The sequence below is a fragment of the Fukomys damarensis genome, unplaced genomic scaffold (genome assembly GCF_012274545.1).
Source record: "Fukomys damarensis isolate Sample0158 unplaced genomic scaffold, DMR_v1.0_HiC HiC_scaffold_16, whole genome shotgun sequence".
Lineage (NCBI taxonomy): Eukaryota > Metazoa > Chordata > Mammalia > Rodentia > Bathyergidae > Fukomys > Fukomys damarensis.
In genome coordinates this window covers 22,005,432-22,026,643 of record NW_022900928.1, presented here as the reverse complement: position 1 = coordinate 22,026,643, position 21,212 = coordinate 22,005,432, and the positions used below count along the sequence as shown (strand labels likewise).

Genomic DNA, 21,212 nt, shown 5'->3' with positions numbered 1-21,212 from the left:
GGTACCAGGGATTAAACTGGGGTCCTTACACTTGCAAGGCAGGCAGCAGAACCACTGAGCTAAATCCTCGGCCCTGTCTTACACATATAAATGGATTAATACTTGGTTGAGTACTGTATCGGTACCCTTTGTAGATGCATGGAATTCTGTCAGCATCTTTTCACTATACTCTAGCATGCATATGGTAGTGGCCTTCTTCCCCTCTGGATTCTTATTTCTGTCTTTATCTAAAGATGTAGGTCAAGCTCTGCCTGAGTTTCTCCTCTCTCCTTTCAGTAAAATAGTATTTAACAGAAAAATATAAATTGTAGAAATTGACTCAGGAATAAATAGGATATAAAATAAAATGATGGAAACAATTTAAAATCTATGAAAGAATTATCTAAAAGTGCACTTATTTTTAGATTTAAATAATTCCCATGTGTAAGCATCTGTTATAGACCCCCACCTTGCCTATCCCTTTATAAAAACAGCCTAAGCCTCTGAGCTGACGCCTCTCTGAGCTACTTGCCTCCAGGAGTGCCATCTGGCCAGAATAATAAAGGTCTGTTCCCTTTCAAACAAAAATAATAATTCCCATGGCCATATAAATCATTTTAAATATTTTAAAAGATAGTGTCAAAGTTCATTTTACAAACCTGTATAAACTTACTGCCAAAACTTGACGGATACAAGTACTGACAAAAATATACTTTTCATCCATAAGATAAAAATATGTTCACAAAAACAGCAAATTGAACCACACAACATATTTAGAATAACCTGCCATGAATAAATAGTGTAGTTTCATAAAAATCAATTTTTATAAAATCAGTTACTCTCTTATAAAAATCAGTAGAACAGTAGTAGATGTTCTCTCAGTAGTAGAACATCTCTATAGACTCAATGAAGCATTAATAAATTTAGCATCCATTTCTGACATAAATTCTTAATAAGCCAAAAATGTAACAAGTGAAATATATCTATCTTAGGGTATAAGCTCATAATGTTCTTTAACAGCAAAACAAAATTAGATTGAAGTAAGAAATAAGACTATCACTTAATATTGGCTTAAAATGCTGGCAAATGAAAGGCCAGTTAAAAAGGAACTGGAGGAGAGAAAATACAATTATTTATTGAAAACTTGATTATTTTCTGCTTTATTTGTTTAAAAGTGAAAAATAACTTTCAATGTCAAAAATGAAATATTTTTTAAACTCTCTCATTTTTCAAAACAAGAAAACTAGAATGTTTCTAATTCCCTCATTTTGTCATTTTTCCCTTTGCAATTTTTAATGACCTGGGATTTTAAACTTTTATAATTTATTGTTTTATATTATGTAGCTTCTCTATCAAAAAAGTGACCTTTTGCATTCAAGTCCATTAGGATATTTAAAAGTTATCTAGATTGTTTTGTTTGTTTTTAATACTGCCAATTTTTAAATACCATCTTTCCATTTATTAAGTTTTGAGTTTTTAAAATTTCATTTTGTGGTCAATTAAAGTAGTCAGCTATATCTATTTGCTAACTTTTAGGAATGGAAATGTGGTTGATACATTTTCTGAGTTCTCATAAGTTTGAGAATGTCTTTCAGCAGATTCTCAGAAGAATGCTTGCTTGACCAAATAAAAAATTTTGATGTTTATTGTTTTCAAGATTCTATAACCATTTTTTTGTTATGAAGCTGAAATCTGAGACAAACAAGACTGTATTTTTCCTTTCTATTTCACCTTTTTTTCCTGTTGAGATGCTAGTAGGATTTATTTAAAAAATTTTTAAAATTCACAAGTCCCATGAAGATATGCCATTTAAAAAATTATATGTGATTGTGGGTAAAGTGAGACATTACACCCTGAAAATTCAAGCCTTGTCTCAGATGTGTTTATATTTTATTTCTTTGATTTTGCTTTTCTTCTGTTGGTTTTTCTGAGGGAAATGCTTTTTACATGCATTTTTCATGGTCTTGATTTTTCTTCCACATCTCTAATATTTTTTTCATCTATTTTATTTGTATTGGGCTATGTTGAGCCATTTCTTTAGAGGTTTAATTTTTCTTCAGCATGCATTTTGTTCATTATCTCATTTTTTTTCTCATGGCAAATCACTTGCTTGCTGACCCCTTCTAAAAAATGCAGCAATCATGCCTGTTCAATATTTAAAAATATTCCCTGATCATATATTATACTTTTCTCATTCTTAACTGTTCTAATGTCATAAATCATAATACCTCCCCCAATCTTGTTGAGTGTGTGAATTGTAGATTTACTAATGATTTTTCCTTTTAGAGAGAACATTGCTCAGATTTCTCAACATCATTGTTTTTCATAGTTGAGTATTTTTATAGTGTAGTTATCTCTTTTTTCATTAAATCTAATTGATAGATGCCTCTATTTTATTAGTAAGGAAGCAAAGTAGGTTTCATCAAAGACCCTGAAAGTTTCTTTCACATACATATAACACTAATAGTAGGAGACAGTTTAGATTTTCTCAGGTTTTACATTTCCACTTAAAAAATTCAGAAACATGTAAGGAAAATTAAAACTGAAAAACTTAGAGCAGAAAAATCAGGAGCTTTTAGTACTTCAAATCAGGAATTGTCTTAGTGCTGTAAAGCTACATTTCCATATTTGTCATGACTATTCAAATTAGAGTGCTGTGTACCCACATACCCTCACCTTTCCTCCTTTTCTTCCCCCTCTTCACTCTTCCTTTTCTTTCTCCTCCTCCTAATATTTATTTTTTCTTGGTTTACTTTTAATTTTTATTGAAAAATAGGTCATACATGCAAAAAAGAGTAAAGAACATGTGTAACATAAATACATATATAATCACTAGCTACAACCCAGTGCACAAGAAATTCCCCACTACCTGTCCGCACTGCCTGTGTCCCTCTCTTGGATGTAACCAATTTATTGACGTGTAAAATCATGTTCTTGTTTTTTCTATTCTAATAACTATTTTTAAAGTGTTATGATATGCTTTTGCTGGATTTTTATATTTTGATGTGAATGCTATTAAATTGCATTCTTTTCTGGATCACTATTTGTAAGATTTATCTGTTTTGAGTGAGGTAATAGTTTATTTTCATCGCTGTGTAGCATCCTATTGTGTGAGTATGTCATCGTTTATTATTCATCCTGTGGTAGTACACATTAGTGTCATTTCCAGTTTGGAAAAATTTTGAGCAATGTCAACTCCTGGTATCTCTGCTCCTAGAGTAGCTAGCAACTAAGTGGTACAATGCCAAACTGCTTTCCAAAGGTGGTAGCTTCTCTATATACATAATTCACCTATCTATGTGTGTGAATAAATGTAACTTTACCTTCTTGTTATAATCACATATTCATTTACTATCAGTTTGGTGGCTACTTAGCTCGGTGTCAAAGCCATACCCTAGATGTGTGAGATGGGGATGCGGGTCATGCCTGACTTCTCAAACTAACTGTATAGGTCTTTGGAGTCCCAGCCCAAAGGAGAGTGTTCTTTTAAAATCCTCACCTAGATGTATTTTATATTCCTTCTGTCTCCCAAACCACAGCAAGCTTTGGAAATTACTGTTGACATTTAGAGGATCTGGCAATGTTTTCCTTCACTTTCTAGCCTGAGTATTTTTTACTATTTTGGCAGATCTTCAGGACACTTAAGAAAATTTTTGATATATATTTTGTCCAAAATTTTTAGTTGTTTTTTAATGTATCCAGAGCAGATTTGGTTGGCTCAAATAACCTTAAGTCTATGCTTTATAAGTGATATTATTTCCCTTTTAAGGGTCGCAGTAGGATTTGACAGCTTCTTTTCCTGCAAAATGCCCAAGTCTCACCCCTTCAACATCTAAAGGCATGTGAAGATATTAAGGAATTAAATTTAATTAATGAGGAATTACCTTGGCATTACTTTGCTCTTATGTTTAGGTTTTCCTCTCTTACAGGGCATTACAGTTTGGTGTTCCCTTTTAAAAATCAATCTTATATTCATTTCATTTTTTCAGTATATTTTCAATATACACCTGGTCCTTTCAATTGATTTTATTTTCCCTTTATGATGCCATTTTGGTCCTATTGATAAGAGTGTGGAAGAGCTTAAAGATAGGACTTAAAACTCTTTTTTTATAGGGCCACCCTGAGCAAGAATTCTGTTTTGCATATTCTGAAGTAATGCTGTTCAGTATGTGTTTGTTTAGTTATAGCTTTATTAGGGAATGTAACCTGTTTCTCAGCTATTTAGGGAAATTATACTATTTTGTTCAATTTCAACTTCTCTTCTACTGTTATCTTTTCTACATAAGAATTTAAATATAATTACATATTTAAGGGAAAAACCCACAGATCATTTTTAGCAACTATCTGATAACTTTCCCCTTTATAGTAAAAACAGTTCTTTTTCTCCTAAATATTGCTGGATTTTCCCCAGCATTTTAAAATTAGAAATCAGCTTGTCAAGTTCCTTAAAAATTAGTTAAGATTTTGAGAATATAGAAAAGTTATAAATTTTGTTTGAATTGATATTTGAAAAATATTGAGTTTTCTCAACTAACAATGCAATTTGTTTCTCTAATCAAGTTTATTTCATGTCTATAGGTAAAACTGAATCATTTTAAGCAGACCTCACACATTTCTCTTTGTAGGCTTAGTTTGAGGAATTTTATAATCTTCCTTACTGCAGTGAATACTTCTCCTCTTAGTCTTTTCTAATTATTTTTGCTGCTTGGTAAAGGAGGCTACATGAAATAGCACCTTTTCTCCCACTTTTCTTTGTATTTGCATCTCTTTAAATTTTTCTTAAAATGTATATAATGCAATAAAATATTAACTAGTAATTGTAATAATAGTCCTCATTGAATTTTACAAGAATTGTGTAGCAGTGTTGCTTCTAATGTTTAACATGAGGCATGGCATTTGCTGTAGAATATGTTCAGGGAGTTTTGCTTTATCCTTGATTTGCTAACCAGAAATAATTAAAAACTGTGTATGGAACAGTTATCAAATAGGTTGTATGTTTTCCTTTAAAATGATAATGTAGAAATTTTTTTAGATAAACATTCAGAGATACGATTTATTCTATAAATTCTTGATCATGTATGTATTCACAAAGGCCGGAAAAATCTTTCATACACTTCAGTGTTTTTGTAATGTGTTTTTAATTTATTTAAATGACTATTGTGAGATAGTTTTCTTTATTTTTCTAATCAGCATTGTTTTAATTATCCATGTCTTAATTCTTTGTAGTTTTACATGCCCTTCCTTTCCCCCTCCATCTCTAGATCTCCTTCTTATTTGCAAAGGATCCATCTCCCTATTTCATATTATGTCATTTATTTTGCTCTCAAAATCATTTGTATTTTGTGTTTCTCATGTGAAAAACATCATGCAATGTCTGTGCTTGTGTGTTTAATTTATTTCACATAACATTAAAGTCTCAAGATGCATTCATATTCTTACAAATGACTCAAACTTATTCTTTATGGCTGAGTAGAATTCTATTGTGTATATACACCACATTTTCTTTACTGATTCGTCAGTTGATGGGCATATTGGCTGCTTCTGAGAGTTAGCTATTGTGATGTGCTGCTATAAAATGGGTATGTGTGTATCACTGTATCTTTTGGGTCCTTCCCATGCAGCAGAGGCAGTGCAGGGCCAGGTGGGTAGGGTGGGGTTCCCTCCGTCCTATCTGTGCAATATGAGGTGGCCACAGCCTCTTTTGGTGATTAAATATGTCTCTTGTGTGCAGCACAACAATGAGTTTTGTTTTTTGAACAAATCTGGCAGTCTATCTTTTGATTGGAAAACCGAAAAAATTTGTATTGAGAGTTATTTATTGAAAGGTATTGACCTGTTCCTGTCATTGCATTATTTTTCTGTTGCTGATTCCTTCCTTTTTCCCTTTGGTTAACTTCACACCTTGCTTCATGTATTCATTCTATTAGACTTTTTGATGTTGTTGGCTTCATTGTTTCTGTCAGATATCCTTGAGAACTTTTTAAGGGTTGATTTAGTGATTGTGAATTTCATAAATTGTTCTTTGTCATGTAAAGACCTTATTTCTCCATTAATTTTGTAAGATAGTTCTGTAGAATATATTTATATGGGTTCTCTTTTAGGGTTTAAGAACTTCACTCCAAGAACTCCTGGCCCTTAAGATTTATGGTGAGACACATCTGCTGAAGTCCTAATGGATTTACCTTAATAAGTTTTGTTACTTTTCTTTAATGGCTTTAAGATTCTGCCCTTTTATTGGCCTTCTAGGATTTATATAAGGATGTGTCATAAGAAGTCCTTTTTTGGTCTTGGCTGTGTGGAGTTCTATATGCCTTGCTTACCTGTATGTTTAATTTTTTTCCCCATTCCTGGAGAGTTTTCTGCAAACATTCTATTCTGAAGCATGGCCTTTTAAAATTTTTCTCTAATTTCATTTAATCTTAAATTAGTCTTTGTGTCATTTACCCATTGTTGGATTCATTTCCCATGATCCCTTGATACGTTTCAGGAGTCGCTGAGTCTCCAACATCGACCCTGTCTTCTAGTTCTAATACACTGTCCTCACATTGAGTACTTCTGCTGCTCATACTTCCAAAAAAGAATTTTTCTCTCCTGGATTTCTGTCTAGTACCTTTTTATGGACTCTACTTCTTGAACTATCTGTATAGCGCATTGCTAGATGCTCTCTGGCCAGGGCACCACTCTGTCTCTTTGCCTATGAACTTTCCTTGGTCCTGTTTTGGTCATGTGCCCAGAGCAACACTTTATAACCTGTGAACTTGGTTGAGTCACAGGGTCACTGCCTTCAGTAGTTCCCAGCAGGAGGTGTTGGGGGCGCCTCTCGGTGGGTGGTGGGCAGTGTACAGGATGTTATATAGTTGTGATTTATGGTGTTTGGGAGAGAAATGGGAAAGTACTTATTTATCATTCAGTCTGTTCTCTTCTCTCCTCAGGTTCCCACCACTCACTGATGCTGCTCTTTTATTCAGCTCTCAGGACACAGTTTTGAAATTCACCATCTCTGAGACCGGCCAGGGTCCAGGTGAGTTGCTGCCACAAAGCCCCCTTCTGCACTGTCTGTCCCCTTCCTTTACTCCTTTCCTAGTTGCTACTGATGTGCAGTCTCCTTAGCAGCTGTGAAGCATGTTTGCATGTAGCTGATTTGGCCTTTGTGACCTCAGGGCTTTAGCTCTTTTGGGAGCTAAAGGGAAGACTTTTGGAAACAGAATACAAGTTTAATTGTATCTGCATGCAGTGGCTCCTCCCCCGGTAGCTGGAAGAAATACATTTTTTTTAATTAATTAATTGAGTTTAAGGTATACAGTACAATTACGTTCATTATTGGGATCTTGTACCTTTACATGACAGGTCTTGGTTCTCATTTTTTTCCCCTTGTCCATGCCCTGCCTTCACCCCCTTCTCCCCTCCCCATTTACAAACACTTTATTTCCATTTTTTCATTTTCTCATTTTTTTCCTTTTCCTTTATTACCTTTCCCCTACCCTTCCCATTTTCCCTACACCTTTAGCCCTTTTCTTCCTATTTAACATGGTCAGTTCTATCATTAGGCTCTTACGTACTATTATAGTTTTTCACACTAGAGAAACTATTTGGTATTTATACAAAAATACAAATTTTTAAATGATAATGAAGTAGATTTCTAGTTGTTGTAAAGATGAAAGATCATTGGGACCAAAAAGGAAAATGTATAAGTTGATATGTTACCTGAGAGCAAGAAATAGCAATTGAAATAATGGAAGACCACATTTAAAGGCAGTGGACTCATGACCCCTACCCTAGTGCGGACATGTAATACACACACACACACACACACACATACACACATATAATAGCTATAGTATATATCTATATAATATATATCTTATATAATATATATCATTCATATATAGATAGATAGATACATAGATATATCTATATATATCTTATATACCTTTGAAAGTTTTCTTTTGGTTAGTCCTAGGATCAGAATTGTCTAAAACCCTTTTTAATTTCTCCACATGCAACCAGTTTCTCTCCAAACTGATTGTACTATTTTATATTCCTCTCAACACAACACAAAATTTCCTCTGTTACTACTCTCAACTGCCAATTTTTTTGTGATTAATATAAGGCAGTATCTTGCTGTTTTAATTTTCATTTTTCTAATTATAAGTAAACCTAAGAGCATCTCATCATATTCATGTCTTCCATTCATGTTTCCTTTCCTGTAAACTGCTTTCCTTTGCTCATTTTTTCTATTTAGTTTGGTTTCTATTAAGCTCTACCTACATTATGGATATTAAAACTTTGCCCATTAATCTTATAATTTAATTCTTTACATGTTTGTCTTCAAATTATCTAGTCTTAAATTTAACCTTGTTTGTAAGTTAGGGATCTATTTCTGTTTTTCTTGATAGAAACAACCTGTTTTCCCATCAAGACTTGTTGAAGTTTTTTCCCCACACTGCTATTGTACTTTTCCCCCCACTGCTATATATGAAGTTATATCTTCAAAAATGTGTAACTATTTCTGGATTTTCCACTCTATTCTAATTTTGCCATTCTCACCTTACTTGGCTATGTAAAAGTCTTAAGTATTGTAAGGGAAGCCTCCCCTTTTGCTTTGCTTCTAATCAGTTTTAGTCCCGAATTATTCAGTATGAATAGACAACTATGAATCATCAAATATTTCAGGTGTGCCTACAGCATGACTAATGTAGACATATTGAAAAATCTACCTCTTGGGAAACAGATAATTCTGGAAACAGAAGACAAGTGTAATTGTATCACATATGTTAATCTCTCTTTTTTCCAGGTACAATAGCTATTTCTGAGTCTTTAGACTGAGTTTTTTTGATCAGAAATTAGAGGCTTAATTGACCAGCTCTAATTATGGGAAGTTGAATATTTATTTTAATTTCTAATTTTGTAACCCACATTACAAAATCTAACTGTATTCATGGATTGGTCACTTGTGACTCTCCATACTATTTGCAGGTTGAGATAAATGTCACTACACCACCACACCATGTTCAGGTGAATGACAGAACGATGACAAATTGAATTCTTGTGAGAAACACCATTGTAGTGCTAAGCATTGTTCTTTTGGAGACACATTGGGCTCTATAGGCCTAAGACAGGATTTGATGACAGGACACTTTTTGTTGCTTTTGCATGGTATTATCCTAGTATATTTTTAGAACTATGTAAAAAGGAAATGTCAATTCTTTCATATCCTCTTCTATTTTTCTAGAATAATAAGACAGAATAAGGCCAAGATCAAATATTTTATTATAATGTGCTATATGCTTTTAAGGAATAATTAGAGTGAATCATGGACTTCCTAAGTTTGAAATAGAATCTTATCGGGGAGTTCAAGATTTGCGAGGTCTGAGTTATAATGAAGAAGTTTGAATAGAAGAATTTGCTTGGAAATTTTGGCCATTCACTTTTTAAATTAAACTCTGTGTCCTTAATGACTCTTTGAGTGACTGGGATCCGTATTTCTTCATTCAAAACTATTTAATTCTTTAACTGCAGAATTCTTTTTTTAAATTTACTTACCTAAAACATACCAAAGTCACTACCAAATTGCATTCCCTAGGATGGGATAAGGTAAGGGCACAAAGGTAAATTGGTTGTAAGCTCTGCTTTCACACTTTTCATATGCTTGTACTCACCAGGCCTAAAACCACTGGTCATTGCAATTGGGTTCAAAAATTATATGATATACTTTGTTTAGAAGAGAACAGTGCTATAGTTAAAAATTGCAAGCTTATGCTTGCTTTGGCAGCATGTATACTAAAAGTTGTAAGCTCTGGAGTCAGATTTCCTGAGTGCATATCAGCTCTGCAATATAATAATTGTGTGACCTTATGTAAATTATTGATCATTTTTGTTTTCTTATCTATGCAGTTATAGTAAAAATAGTACACATAGATTTTTGTGAAGTATATAAATTGTTGTGAAGATATAATGCAGTAGTACTTGAAAAGGATGAAGGAATGTCATATTTTATGGACATTTGGGAGTGTTCTTGTAATCACTCTTTGAAATAGATTTTATGTCTACTTGGTGTGAAACAAACCAAAATTTAAAAAGATTGGATAACTTAAGAATTCACAAATAATATAAATGCTAGAACTGAACTTTATACAGTGTTCACATTATAAACAGAATTTTCCGGGCAAGTACATTTTCATATATTCTATGTCATTATAACTGTGTCCCAGTTTTGAGTCTATAAAATGTAATCTTTATAATCCTCCGTGCCTCTTATAAATGAATAGGATTTTGAAGACTCAACCCCCAAAAAGTGATTAAAGAGGAGAAATTTGAGAAAAAGAGTAATTCCTTCCTGTATCAGGGAACATTCTGAGATATTTGAAGATCGTGCTTTTCTTGTATCTTCCTCTCCGTCCATAAGCCTGGTCTTGCATGGTGACATCCTTGATGTAAATTAAAGAAAATCTTTTTACACCAAACTTCTTTTCTGAGAGATTCAATGGACAAAAACCCCAAGGAAACATAAGTTGGCTCTTAGCAACTAACACCTCAGTGTAGCTTGATTTCATCAACTTATTTTCTTAATGTAAAATTGAGACCAACTGAATTAGCAAAAGGAGTTTTGTTAAATTAAACTGCTAGACAAGAAAAAAGTGAGGAAAACAGTGGCATTATTCAATGCTAAAAGAAAAATGATGAATGCATAGTTGGTCAGAATAGAGGAGAACATAGTGACATGGAAAGAGACACCAGCATGCTGGAAGAATTTGCTGTCCATGTGCTAAAGATTAAACCTAGACCCATCTCTCTCTCACCATGCACTAAACTGAAATCAAAATGGATCAAAGATCTAAGTATTAAAACAGAAACGCTAAGTCTGCTGGAAGGAAAAGGAACCCTTCTCCACTGTTGGTGGGGGCGTAGACTTGTGCAACCACTGTGGAAATCAGTGTGGAGATTCCACAAAAAGCTAAAACTACAGGTTCCATTTGACCCAGCTGTTCCCCTTCTTGGTATCTTCTTGAAAGAACTAAAAACATTATACCACAGTGATGTATGTACACCCATGTTTATAGCAGTATAATTTGCAATAGCTAAATCTTGGAAACAGCCCAAATGCCCATCAACAGGTACTTGGAGAGAAAAAGATATGTGTGTTTTTAAAAATATATATGCAATGGATTACTACTCTGCCATAAACAAGAATAAACTTGAGACATTTATAGGTAAATGGAGTCAGCTTGAGTCCATACTTGCAAGTGAAATAAATCCGACACATGTGTAAATATTGTATTGTTTCTCTGGTGTGAGAAACTCAAAGGGTAAATAAAGACCAAAATGTATGATAGATATTGGGAGATAGGAAGAAAATGTTCAAATGCGAAGGGAAACAAGGAAGGGGGAAGGGTTAGGGAAGGAAAGGAAAAGAAAATAGAAGAAAAAAAGTAGAAACAAAGCTTTTGCAAATGAGGGGAAGAGAAGTTAAAGGAAGGGAGGGAATTGGGAAAAAAGAATCATGATATGCTATATACAGTAGAAATTCCCTATGATGAATGTGATCATTGCATATATCTAGAATGTACCAATAAAACTAATTTAAATTTTATAAACTATGTAAAAAAAGAAAGAGGTACCAGTAGAGTAATAAAGAGGTAGAGATTGAAGGTACATAGGCGGGTAGTTACATGTGGGTGGAAATACGAGAGAAGGCACAGAGTGCTCTAAATTCTTGATACTCAGTGTGGCTCTCAGGTCAGCAGCACCTGGAGCTGGTTAGTAATGCAGCATTCCAGACTCAGCCTGTAATTAGAATCCACTTTTAACAAGATTCCTGAATGATTTAAATGTACATTAAAATTTGAGATGCGGACATCAAAGATACACAGATGGTATGAGAAAAGTATTCATTTGGGTGGTGGAATGGTACAGCTTAATAGATGAAGAAGAAATATGTGTACATATGTATCCAAAAATCTGACAGGAGAGAGGTAGGTGGTCATGAAGTAGCTTGTAAATAGCAGAGCTGATTGTAAATTATATATTAGTCACCACTTAGGCTTTCAAAGCCTTAGTGATTTTTTTTTTTTTTGAGACAGGGTCTCACTGTGTAGTTGAGACTGACTGGAACTCACTATGTAGCCCAGGCTGTTCTTGAACTCACAGTGATCCTCCTGTCTTAGCCTCCCGAGTGCTAGGATTACAGGCGTGTGCCACCATGCCCAGCAAGAGCCTTAGTGATGGGACAAAGCCTGGGAGTTTCTTTTTTTTTTGGTACCAGGGATTAAACTCATGTCCTCATGCTTGCAAGGCATGCGACGGAACCACTGAACTAAATACCTGGCTCAGTTTGGGAGTTTCTTAAGGATAAAGTGAGAGATTTCTATAAGATTCTTATAGTGTTAGGTATGACTTTGATTTTCAGCTTTTGATGCATAATGAACACTTCCCTCCTTCTTAAATTGGGAAGCTAAGTATTCTGGGGACATATGCAGAAGTAATTTAAAGTTGGAAATCACTCCCATCAGTGTAGCTTCTCAGCATTCTCAGTGGTTCTGAGCACTCTGATTTTTAGACTTCCAGTTTCCAGAACTGTGAGAAATAAGTCATTCTGTGGTGATTTGTTATAACAGCTCAAGGTGACTAAGACATAGATTTATAGAATGCATCTTTTTCTTTCCCTAAAATCCTCCATATTTACCTTCTATGTCAATACCATGAACGTAGTGCCCCATGTAAGTATCATTGATATCCCTCTACATTGCAACTTTTTCCACACTCATCATTTTTAATTACCATTATAACACTGATTCTGTCTCCCAATTCTTCTTTTTTGGTACTGGGGATCAAACTTGGGACCTTGCACTTGCAAAGCAGGCAGTAGAACCACTGAGCTAAATCCCTGGCTCCCAACAATTCTTGACCTACCTTTCAATTCACATATTGCCTGAGTTCAGTGCTTTCTTGATCTTTTCCCTGAAATACAGATAGTCCTTGTTTAATGACTTGCCTGTTTGTACTTACAATTGAGGTGTGCTGTTTGGGTTTATGACCTACCACTTAGACTTGTGACCCATGTCTCTTTTTTCTTGTACAGTTCTGTACAACTTGTTTATAGAACTTCGATGTCTTTTTTTGTACAGTATCCTTTCTTCATACAGTAGTGTAATTTTTGTTGATTCTGCTATACACTACTGCAGTTTTATATTCTGTTATCCATTACAGTACTACATGTAAGAGTTAGTCAAATAAAAACAAATTATCAAGGTGGACTTCTCTTTGACCATTTATTTGTTCTAAATATTATAATGTACCTCGCTTAATATAATACAGTTCCTCGCTTAATGACCAATTCATTTAATAACATAGTCTTGAGAATGGAACTCAGTTGTTAAATGAGGACTGGCTGTATTTCAGTAGTGTCTTTAACTGTTTCCCATTTTCACTCTAGTCTTACTCAATTTTTAACATCAGTACAACAGTTGGAATGGCATTTCTAAAACATCAACATTTAGAACTAGGATATTTCCCGGGTTAAAACTAGACAGTAGCTCCTCAATTCCTATTAAATACAGCTCTATATCTCATTGCAACTCACTATCTAAACATTATCTTCTGCTTATAATATCCTGAATATAAAAATCAGTTTTATAGTACCATACTTTAACTGCCAACTTCCTGTTTTCCTGCAGCTATTTTGAGGGCTGATCAATGAACTTGGTACATTCTTGGATCATCACGTACAGATTCCAATATGTGGTCCTAAGGCCATGGTCTATTTACATTTCTATACTTATTCTTTTAGTACATTGCAATAATAAAATATATTCCTATGTGCTATGGAGGTATTCAGGATCTAGGAGATGGCAAAACCTAATGGGTCCTGTGGGGCTCGGGCCAAGCATACATTGTTTGTAAATACCTAGGAAAATGACCAATTAAGTAAAAAATCAAGAGTAACCAGAATGAGATTTTACATTGTCAGAAAAGATACTAAAAATTGAAAGAGTGAGAGTTATAATGGAGTGGTGTTAGATTGGAATTGGAGGTATCAGTTATGATGAGCTCATTGATCTTCCTATCTAACGAAGAGAGAAATGGATATAGCTTTTTATGTGAATATGTGGATGGATGGAAGGATGGATGGATGGATGGGTGGATGCATCATATTTTCTAAATTATCTATTTCTATTTGCTGAGAGAGCCTCAAACCAGTGGTATCCCATTAGCAAAGAATAGACCTAGCCCAGATCTTGGTTATTAAATATCTTTCTCCAATAAGAGAAACTGGGACTTAGGAAAAATATTTCATTCTAAACATAAGAGCAAGGAAAGTACAGGATGAGCCCAGTATCTTTATTGGTCATAAAGCAAGGAAATGATAAAAACTACAGGGACTTTCAAGAGGACACAGTAGTTGGCTTGATGGACAAGATTATTTGATCATCAAAGTAGATGACAATAGCCGGGCATGGTGGCTCATGCCTGTAATCCCAGCACTCGGGAGGCTGAGGCAGGAGGATCGCTGTGAGTTCGAGACCAACCTGGTCTACACAGTGAGTTCCAGGGCAGTCTGAACTACATAGTGAGACCCTGTCTCTAAAAAAAAAAACCAAAAAAAAAAAAAGAAAGATGACAATAATATATTACACTGTGACTATTTTATCAGTCTTTATTTTAATATACACATGTAAATACCAGTTTCTCTGGTGTGAAAAAACTATAATAGTACATAAGATTCTAATGATATAATTGAAATGTGAAATAGGAAGAAAAGGGCTAAAGGTGTAGGGAAAGTCAGAAGCGTAGGGGAAAGCTAATAAGGGAAAAGAAAAAAATAGAAGAAAATGAAAAAAATGGAAATAAAATGTTTGTAAATGGGGAGAGGAGGAGGCGATGAAGGGAGGGCAGGGACAAGGGGAAAAAATGAGAACCAATACCTGTCATGTAAAAGTATAAGATCCCAATAATGAATGTAACTGTATTGTATACCTAAAATGTACCAATAAACTCAATGACTAAAAAAATAAATTAATAAGTACCTTGATTCCAAAACAATAGTGAAATAAATAAATAAAATCAACATAAGAGAAGCTCTTCTTTATAGTACAATGCCAGCTAATACAGGAGGTATTATAGAAAGTTACTCATCATTATCAAACTTCAAAATAATTACTTAGGTAGAAATCATCAGTAGACTATAAAAATGGTAGGTAAAGATTTGATAAAAAATAGGATGTTATGCATTCTTCTCAAAGGATTGCCCATATAAGGTACTTATTATAAAACCAAGACTATATAGATTATACTGAAGAAACTTGGTCATCATCACCTTAATCCAGTGATTACAATTAACACTTCTTTGGTAAAAAATAAACATTGTCTTCTTGGTATGATCTCATGAAAAAAAACAGCATCATTTCTATGTCATAAACCCATAACCAAATCTAATATTAAGGAAGCATAAATAAACAAATTAAAGAGAATTCTACAAAACAAACTAGCTAGTACTCTTTAAAAATGTGAAGGTAAAAAATATATTGAGAACTATTTCAGACTGAAAAAAGAATTGACAATGAACTATAACTCTAGATCTCAGAAGGATCTTGGACAGAATATTCTTGTACTTTCCTTTGATATAAAGTACATTGTAAGAAACATTTGTGAAGGCCTGGGGATTTAGCTCAGCGGTTCAGTGGCCTGCCTTGCAAGCAAGGACCCAAGTTCAATCCCCGGTGCCAAAAAAAAAAAAACCCCAAAAAAACATTTGTGAAATTTGAATGGGGTTTGCAAATTATATGGTCTCCAGTGTTAATTTACTCAATTTTTTCTTTATAAAGGAGAGCATACTATAGGAAGTACAAGTAATGGATCATAATGCCTACAGTTTTGTCTCAGTTGGTTTGGAAAAAATTGTGTGTGTACATGTAGGGAATGCATGGAGAGATTCTTTAATAATGAAGTTGTGTCAGTTGTGTCTTCTGTGTCTTTAATAGTTGGGAAATCTGGCTGAAGGCATACTGGACTCCTTTCTATTATTCTTGGAATCATTCTGTTACTTTGATATTATCATAAAAATGATTTTTTAAGATCATTATTTCTCTACCACATTTTTACTTCTATTTTCTCTTATGACTTCACCTATTTTCTAATGATCCCCAAATACATGTGGAAATAAATTTATAAAGCATGAAATTATATTCATTAAATATAGAAGTGCTAAAACACAATAGGTAAGTTTTTGGGCTCCTTGTATCAAAATGCTTGAATTCAAAATCCCATATTATATATGGTTTTCAGGCAAAGCATTTAACCTCATATGTCTGTTTTCTCATTTGTAAAGGGGAAATGTTAAAAATGCTCACTCCATGACTGGGGACAATTAAGTCACGTGCCACAAGGAAAGCACTTAGCACAGTGCATGGTAAATAATTGAATATTTATTCAAAACTTCGCAAAGGGATTCTGAGAAAGACTGCTGCTGAACAAAAGCTATATTGTGTAGCATTTTGTTTACTGGAATCCATGTAAAGCCCAGAGTGGCAGACAACTTTAAAGAAATTGTCATATCCTTGCAATATTGAATTAATCCAATATCTCCAAGCCATGAAAATATAAAATGTGCGGTACAGCAGACTGAAGAATTCACCGTTATGCAAAGGTTTTAATTAATTATAATAATGAGTGGGTTTTCTTACTAACCACTACCATCCCTGCCCAGAATCATCAAACAATAGGGCAGATAGAAGAAAAGGAAAGGCAGCTATTTTTACAGAGACTCAGAAAAACAGAACAAAGCCTGGGTACTGCAAGCAATGCCTGACAGTGTTTCCATGAGCTATTTAGAAACTTATTTTAAGAAGTATCAGATTTTATCAGCTCATCCAGTGAAGCAGAAAAAGCTCAGCTTGCTTGTGATGCTTGTGGAATACAAGAAATGTATCTGCACTAGAGCATAGAAGAGCAGTGTGGGAACGGAGATACAAGAAAAGAACTGGATGAGGGAAAAACACTATCAAAATTGCATGGTCTTAGCTCTAATTCCAAAATAAAGTCCCAGGTGATGTTCAACATGGGTTGTCTTTGAAAGCTGTGGCAGTCAAAAACACTAGTTTTAGACTATCATGTCTCCCTGTGAATCTTGACTTTGTCACTTTATAACCAACTGTATGCTTTTAGATAAGCTATATATCCTCTCAGATAAGGTGATATGAGAATGATCATCACAAGTGTTCAATAAATATTGACGGCTTTTTCTGACAAGAATAAAGCAACACAAAAGACAAAATCTGTAAGAAAAGTTTTCTATTCATCTGTAAAGATTGTTGATATTGTAATTTTTGTTAATTCTTAATTTTTAATTACAAATGTACATTTAGTTGTAAAAAAACAGGGATATCTCAGTGTAGAGCACTTTTATTCAGTGAACTTAGAGTACCCCTCTTTAACTCTGTTAAGCACTAATCTTTTCACTTCTATACTTCTTTTTTAAAAAATGTTTTATAAATGAAATTATACAGTATATAATATTTTGTGGTTGGCTTATGTTTTGGATTTTTTTTTTATACCAGGGATCAAACTCAGGACCTTGTGCTTGCAAGGCAGGCGCAGTGCCACTGAGCTAAAGTGCCAGCCCAATTTGCTTATGTTTTAATATTTAGTTTCATCTTACTCTAGTCTATTTTTTCTCTGTTGTCCAATTAGGTGATTTTTTATTCTTTCTTAAAGTTTACTGATTCTTTTCTCTATCTTCTACAGGAGGAAGGAAGAGAGACAACTTGTTAGGGCCAGGTGATGTAGAAGTCCAGGCTGCCCTCGTTAATTGCTACAGTTTTAAAGTACATATGGAAAGAATCCTGGCATCCTCTTGGGAGGTTGTTTGGCCATCCAGACAGATCCCTCTCAGGTAGGCATTCCCTTGGAAAATTTATGTCTGTATGGCCCTCAGGCTTCAACTTAAAAACATGATTAGCATAATGAGAGTTAGATATGATTTTCATAATGAACTCACATTGAACAAGCTCATAGAGTCCAATGACTAAATAGAGAATGCTAGTTTATTTAATTAATTTGAATTAAGATTAACCATTAGATACACAAAGTAAATGCTTTCTTTGCAGGCAAATGAAAGTGGAACATGTTATCATAACTAAGAGGCTGTTCAGTGAGACTGAAACTAGGAAAAGAAGAGCTAGTTGGAGGTTTTAATACAGGTGTCACAGAGCTCTGAAAATGGCTCAGTGCCTATATCCACCACATCACTTGGTTAATCATCTCACTGGGCCAAGACGCTCTTTATTCAGGCCATGAAAGGAAACACTGTAAATGTTTGACTTTCCCTTTTTCAAGTTTATTTTTGGCTGTTAAATCTCCAGAGTTTATTCTGTCTCTGTTTGGTGACTTTGCATATCCTCAACTCATCGTTAAAAAGTAGTACAAAACTCTGTGCGAAGTTCCCAAGTTCAAAAAGGGAATCTTATTGTTGTCCCCACCTACAACTAACAACATTAGAAATATTAATTGACAACAAAGAACAAATGAGAGCTCTTTTCCTCTCCCAGTAAGCTTCTTTCTCTTCAGGGAGTCACAGCTGACAATAACATGACTTTTCTATAAGGTCAGTTTTAAGAAAGAATAATTATACTTTTTAGAAGTTGGGAGTGAGCTTGATTACAGGTATACATCTCTAATATTAGAGGTTTTGAAAAAAGAGTACATGCAGGGAGAAGTTGGGTTATAAGGAACTTGTGGATATTGTTCTTCAGATTAGATCTTTGGGGAATTGTGGAATGCCTTTAAAGGAGCTGGAAGGTTTCCTTTAGTATGCGTTAGATTAATTGGTAACTCTGGTTGAATGATTAATATTTAATTATAGAAAATTAATCTTACCTATCCTTTTGCATTTAGACAGAATTCAAATTTTTTCATGTTTAGGGAGCAAATTCAGATTCTCTCCAGCTTGATGGTTCAATAATAACTTGCTGAGCTCCTGATTAATGTGATAACTGAAAATTAGTTTATGTCACAAAAAGCAAGAAAACTTAACTTTTGAAATTTTCTCTAATATGATATTCCATTGCTATTGGGGCAATTGCTGACTAGGATCAAATTCAAGTTCCTAGTCTAACCTCTAAATCTTTATTAGATAGCTTTGCTTAACTTCCTATCCTCCTCTATCTCAATTCTCTTCCCTTTTCCTAGTTTCAGACCACAAGGGGCATGTAGTTTAGAAGGGAAAACAGATGTTAGTCAAACAGTAAAACGAACTGGTAATTTAATAACTGTTAAAAACTGCTATAAAGGAGGAAAGTATGTTACTATAAGAACATAAGTAAGACATATTTTCCTTGTTGATAGTAATTTCTAATTTAGTTATTTTTGTAGTAAATTTTTATTAGTATATGTTTGTAATCCATCATGCTTACATTTATTGTGGGGAGTTGGTACATGTACATAACAATCTTAATTCTTTTTATATCCCCTACCCCTTCCCTCCTTCCTTGCTCCTTCCATTTCTTGATCTGCTTCCCAATTGCAAAAGATCTCCTTTTTATTTTCAATTCTTTTTTTCATCCCCATTTCCCCCTCCCTCCCCTTCCCTTCACCTCTTGATCACCTCTCTTTCAAAAATATCTCCCTGCTTTCTGTTATCTATCTTTTCTTTTGATCTTCATTTATATTTTGGGTTTCTCATATAATAAAAACAATGTGAAAAACATCAGTTCTCCACTGCTGTATGTGGCAGTAATTATTTGTTTGGGATCATGACTGCTAACAAACCTCTTAGTTTTTCAGCAGCATCTCTTTTCTTCTTTGATTTGCTATCATCAGATTCACTGTCAGGTAAAGATTTTCTTTTGTACCATCTTTTTTTTTTTTAATCAGCTTTTCAAGAATTAAGAAATGCTTCAAGGGCCAGCGATTTAGCCCAGTGGTTCTGTTGCCTGCCTTGCAAGTGCAAGGTCCCGAGTTCAATCCCTGGTACCATTTTAAAAAAAAGAAAAAGAAAAGAAATGCTTTGATTAACCCTGGACGACAAGGTAAATTTTCTTCAGGCTCCCATGTATGGTCAGCATCTGTAAATCTTTTCTACTTCAGAAAATGTTCCACCTTCCCATTGGTCCTATATATTGGTCCTATACTTTTTCCACCAGAAATTCTTCAGGCTCTGCCTCCTCAACCATTTTGCCTTTTCCATTAGTTCCTTCCCCATTTTTTTGCAATGTAGTTTTATTGGAAGGTATTTTTTATTGCAGACTTGAAAACCAATCATTCACTCCCTCAGACACTCTTGTTATGGGTCCACATAACATCCCAGCCTGTGTGCCTGCAACTTCACTTGCAAGGCTTTGTTGTTAGTATGGAGATCTCTTAGAGTCTGCTTTTCAGTGATGTACTCTGGGCATATCTAACTATAGGCCTCTGATTCTGTCCTGTCATAGCAAATTTCGACAGCTCAGTGTTATAGCCAAATGTTACAGCTCAGTCTACAGCTATCTGAAGTTCTCTGGAGGCAAAGAAGCCAAGAGGCACTTGGAGAGATGAAGGGAATCTTTTACTATGTGGGCCCAGAAGAGTTTGGACTCCAAAATCTGAGCCCTGAATAGAAATGGAAGCAGCCTTATACAGATCTATAGGGTAGGGGTGTTGAGTTAACATGTTAAACAAGCACATTTACAGAAGCAGAAGGGCAGAGTTAGCAATATCTTGAAACATTGTGTAGGAACAGATACAGGAACATCTTGCAGCTGGTAGTTAGATTAGGAAGTTCAAACAGTTATATTGATTCAACATTTGCATTGCAGGTAGCTTTAACAAAGCATAATTCCTGGCAAAAACATTGGTGGAGTGATGCTGGGAACAGACAAGACCTGCCATGTTGTATATTATTTCCTATTAGTCCTAGATTCCCTTCTCTCCATTTATTTGGGAGGGCATGCTACAGTTCTCTGGGAATGGGCCACAAAATTGTTAATGACACCAAGGCAATCTAAGTATTGTCATATGGAGAAAACCAATTGATAGTAATAATCATGTCACCATCGCTATAGTACTAGTAAAATAAGCAACAATAATAGTATCAAAGAAAACCTGATATTAACATGGCCCAAGAATCAATAACATACCACACTGTTAACCATCCCATAGAAAAGGGATTTATGATTATAGTGTAGACATTGAGACAAACCAAATTCTGACCTACAGTAAATACCTGTTAAATGAAACAACTTTAACTCCACTAACAATGTAAT

General features: G+C 34.4%; 1 protein-coding gene across 5 annotated transcripts in view; it reads left to right on the top strand.

The window, feature by feature from the left end:
* The window catches only part of LOC104856514 (RNA-binding motif protein, X chromosome), a 124,102-nt gene that overhangs the window by 12,846 nt on the left and 90,044 nt on the right, over positions 1-21,212 (top strand). For all 5 annotated transcript variants that reach the window (XR_778661.1, XR_778660.1, XR_778663.1 and 2 more), the window contains 2 exons: positions 6,912-7,000; positions 17,719-17,866. Coding sequence is in view for 1 of the 5 variants with exons in the window: in XM_010615948.1 (XP_010614250.1) it covers positions 6,912-7,000; positions 17,719-17,866 (237 nt within the window). In the remaining 4 variants the exon portion in view is untranslated. The remainder of the gene's footprint in view (positions 1-6,911; positions 7,001-17,718; positions 17,867-21,212) is intronic.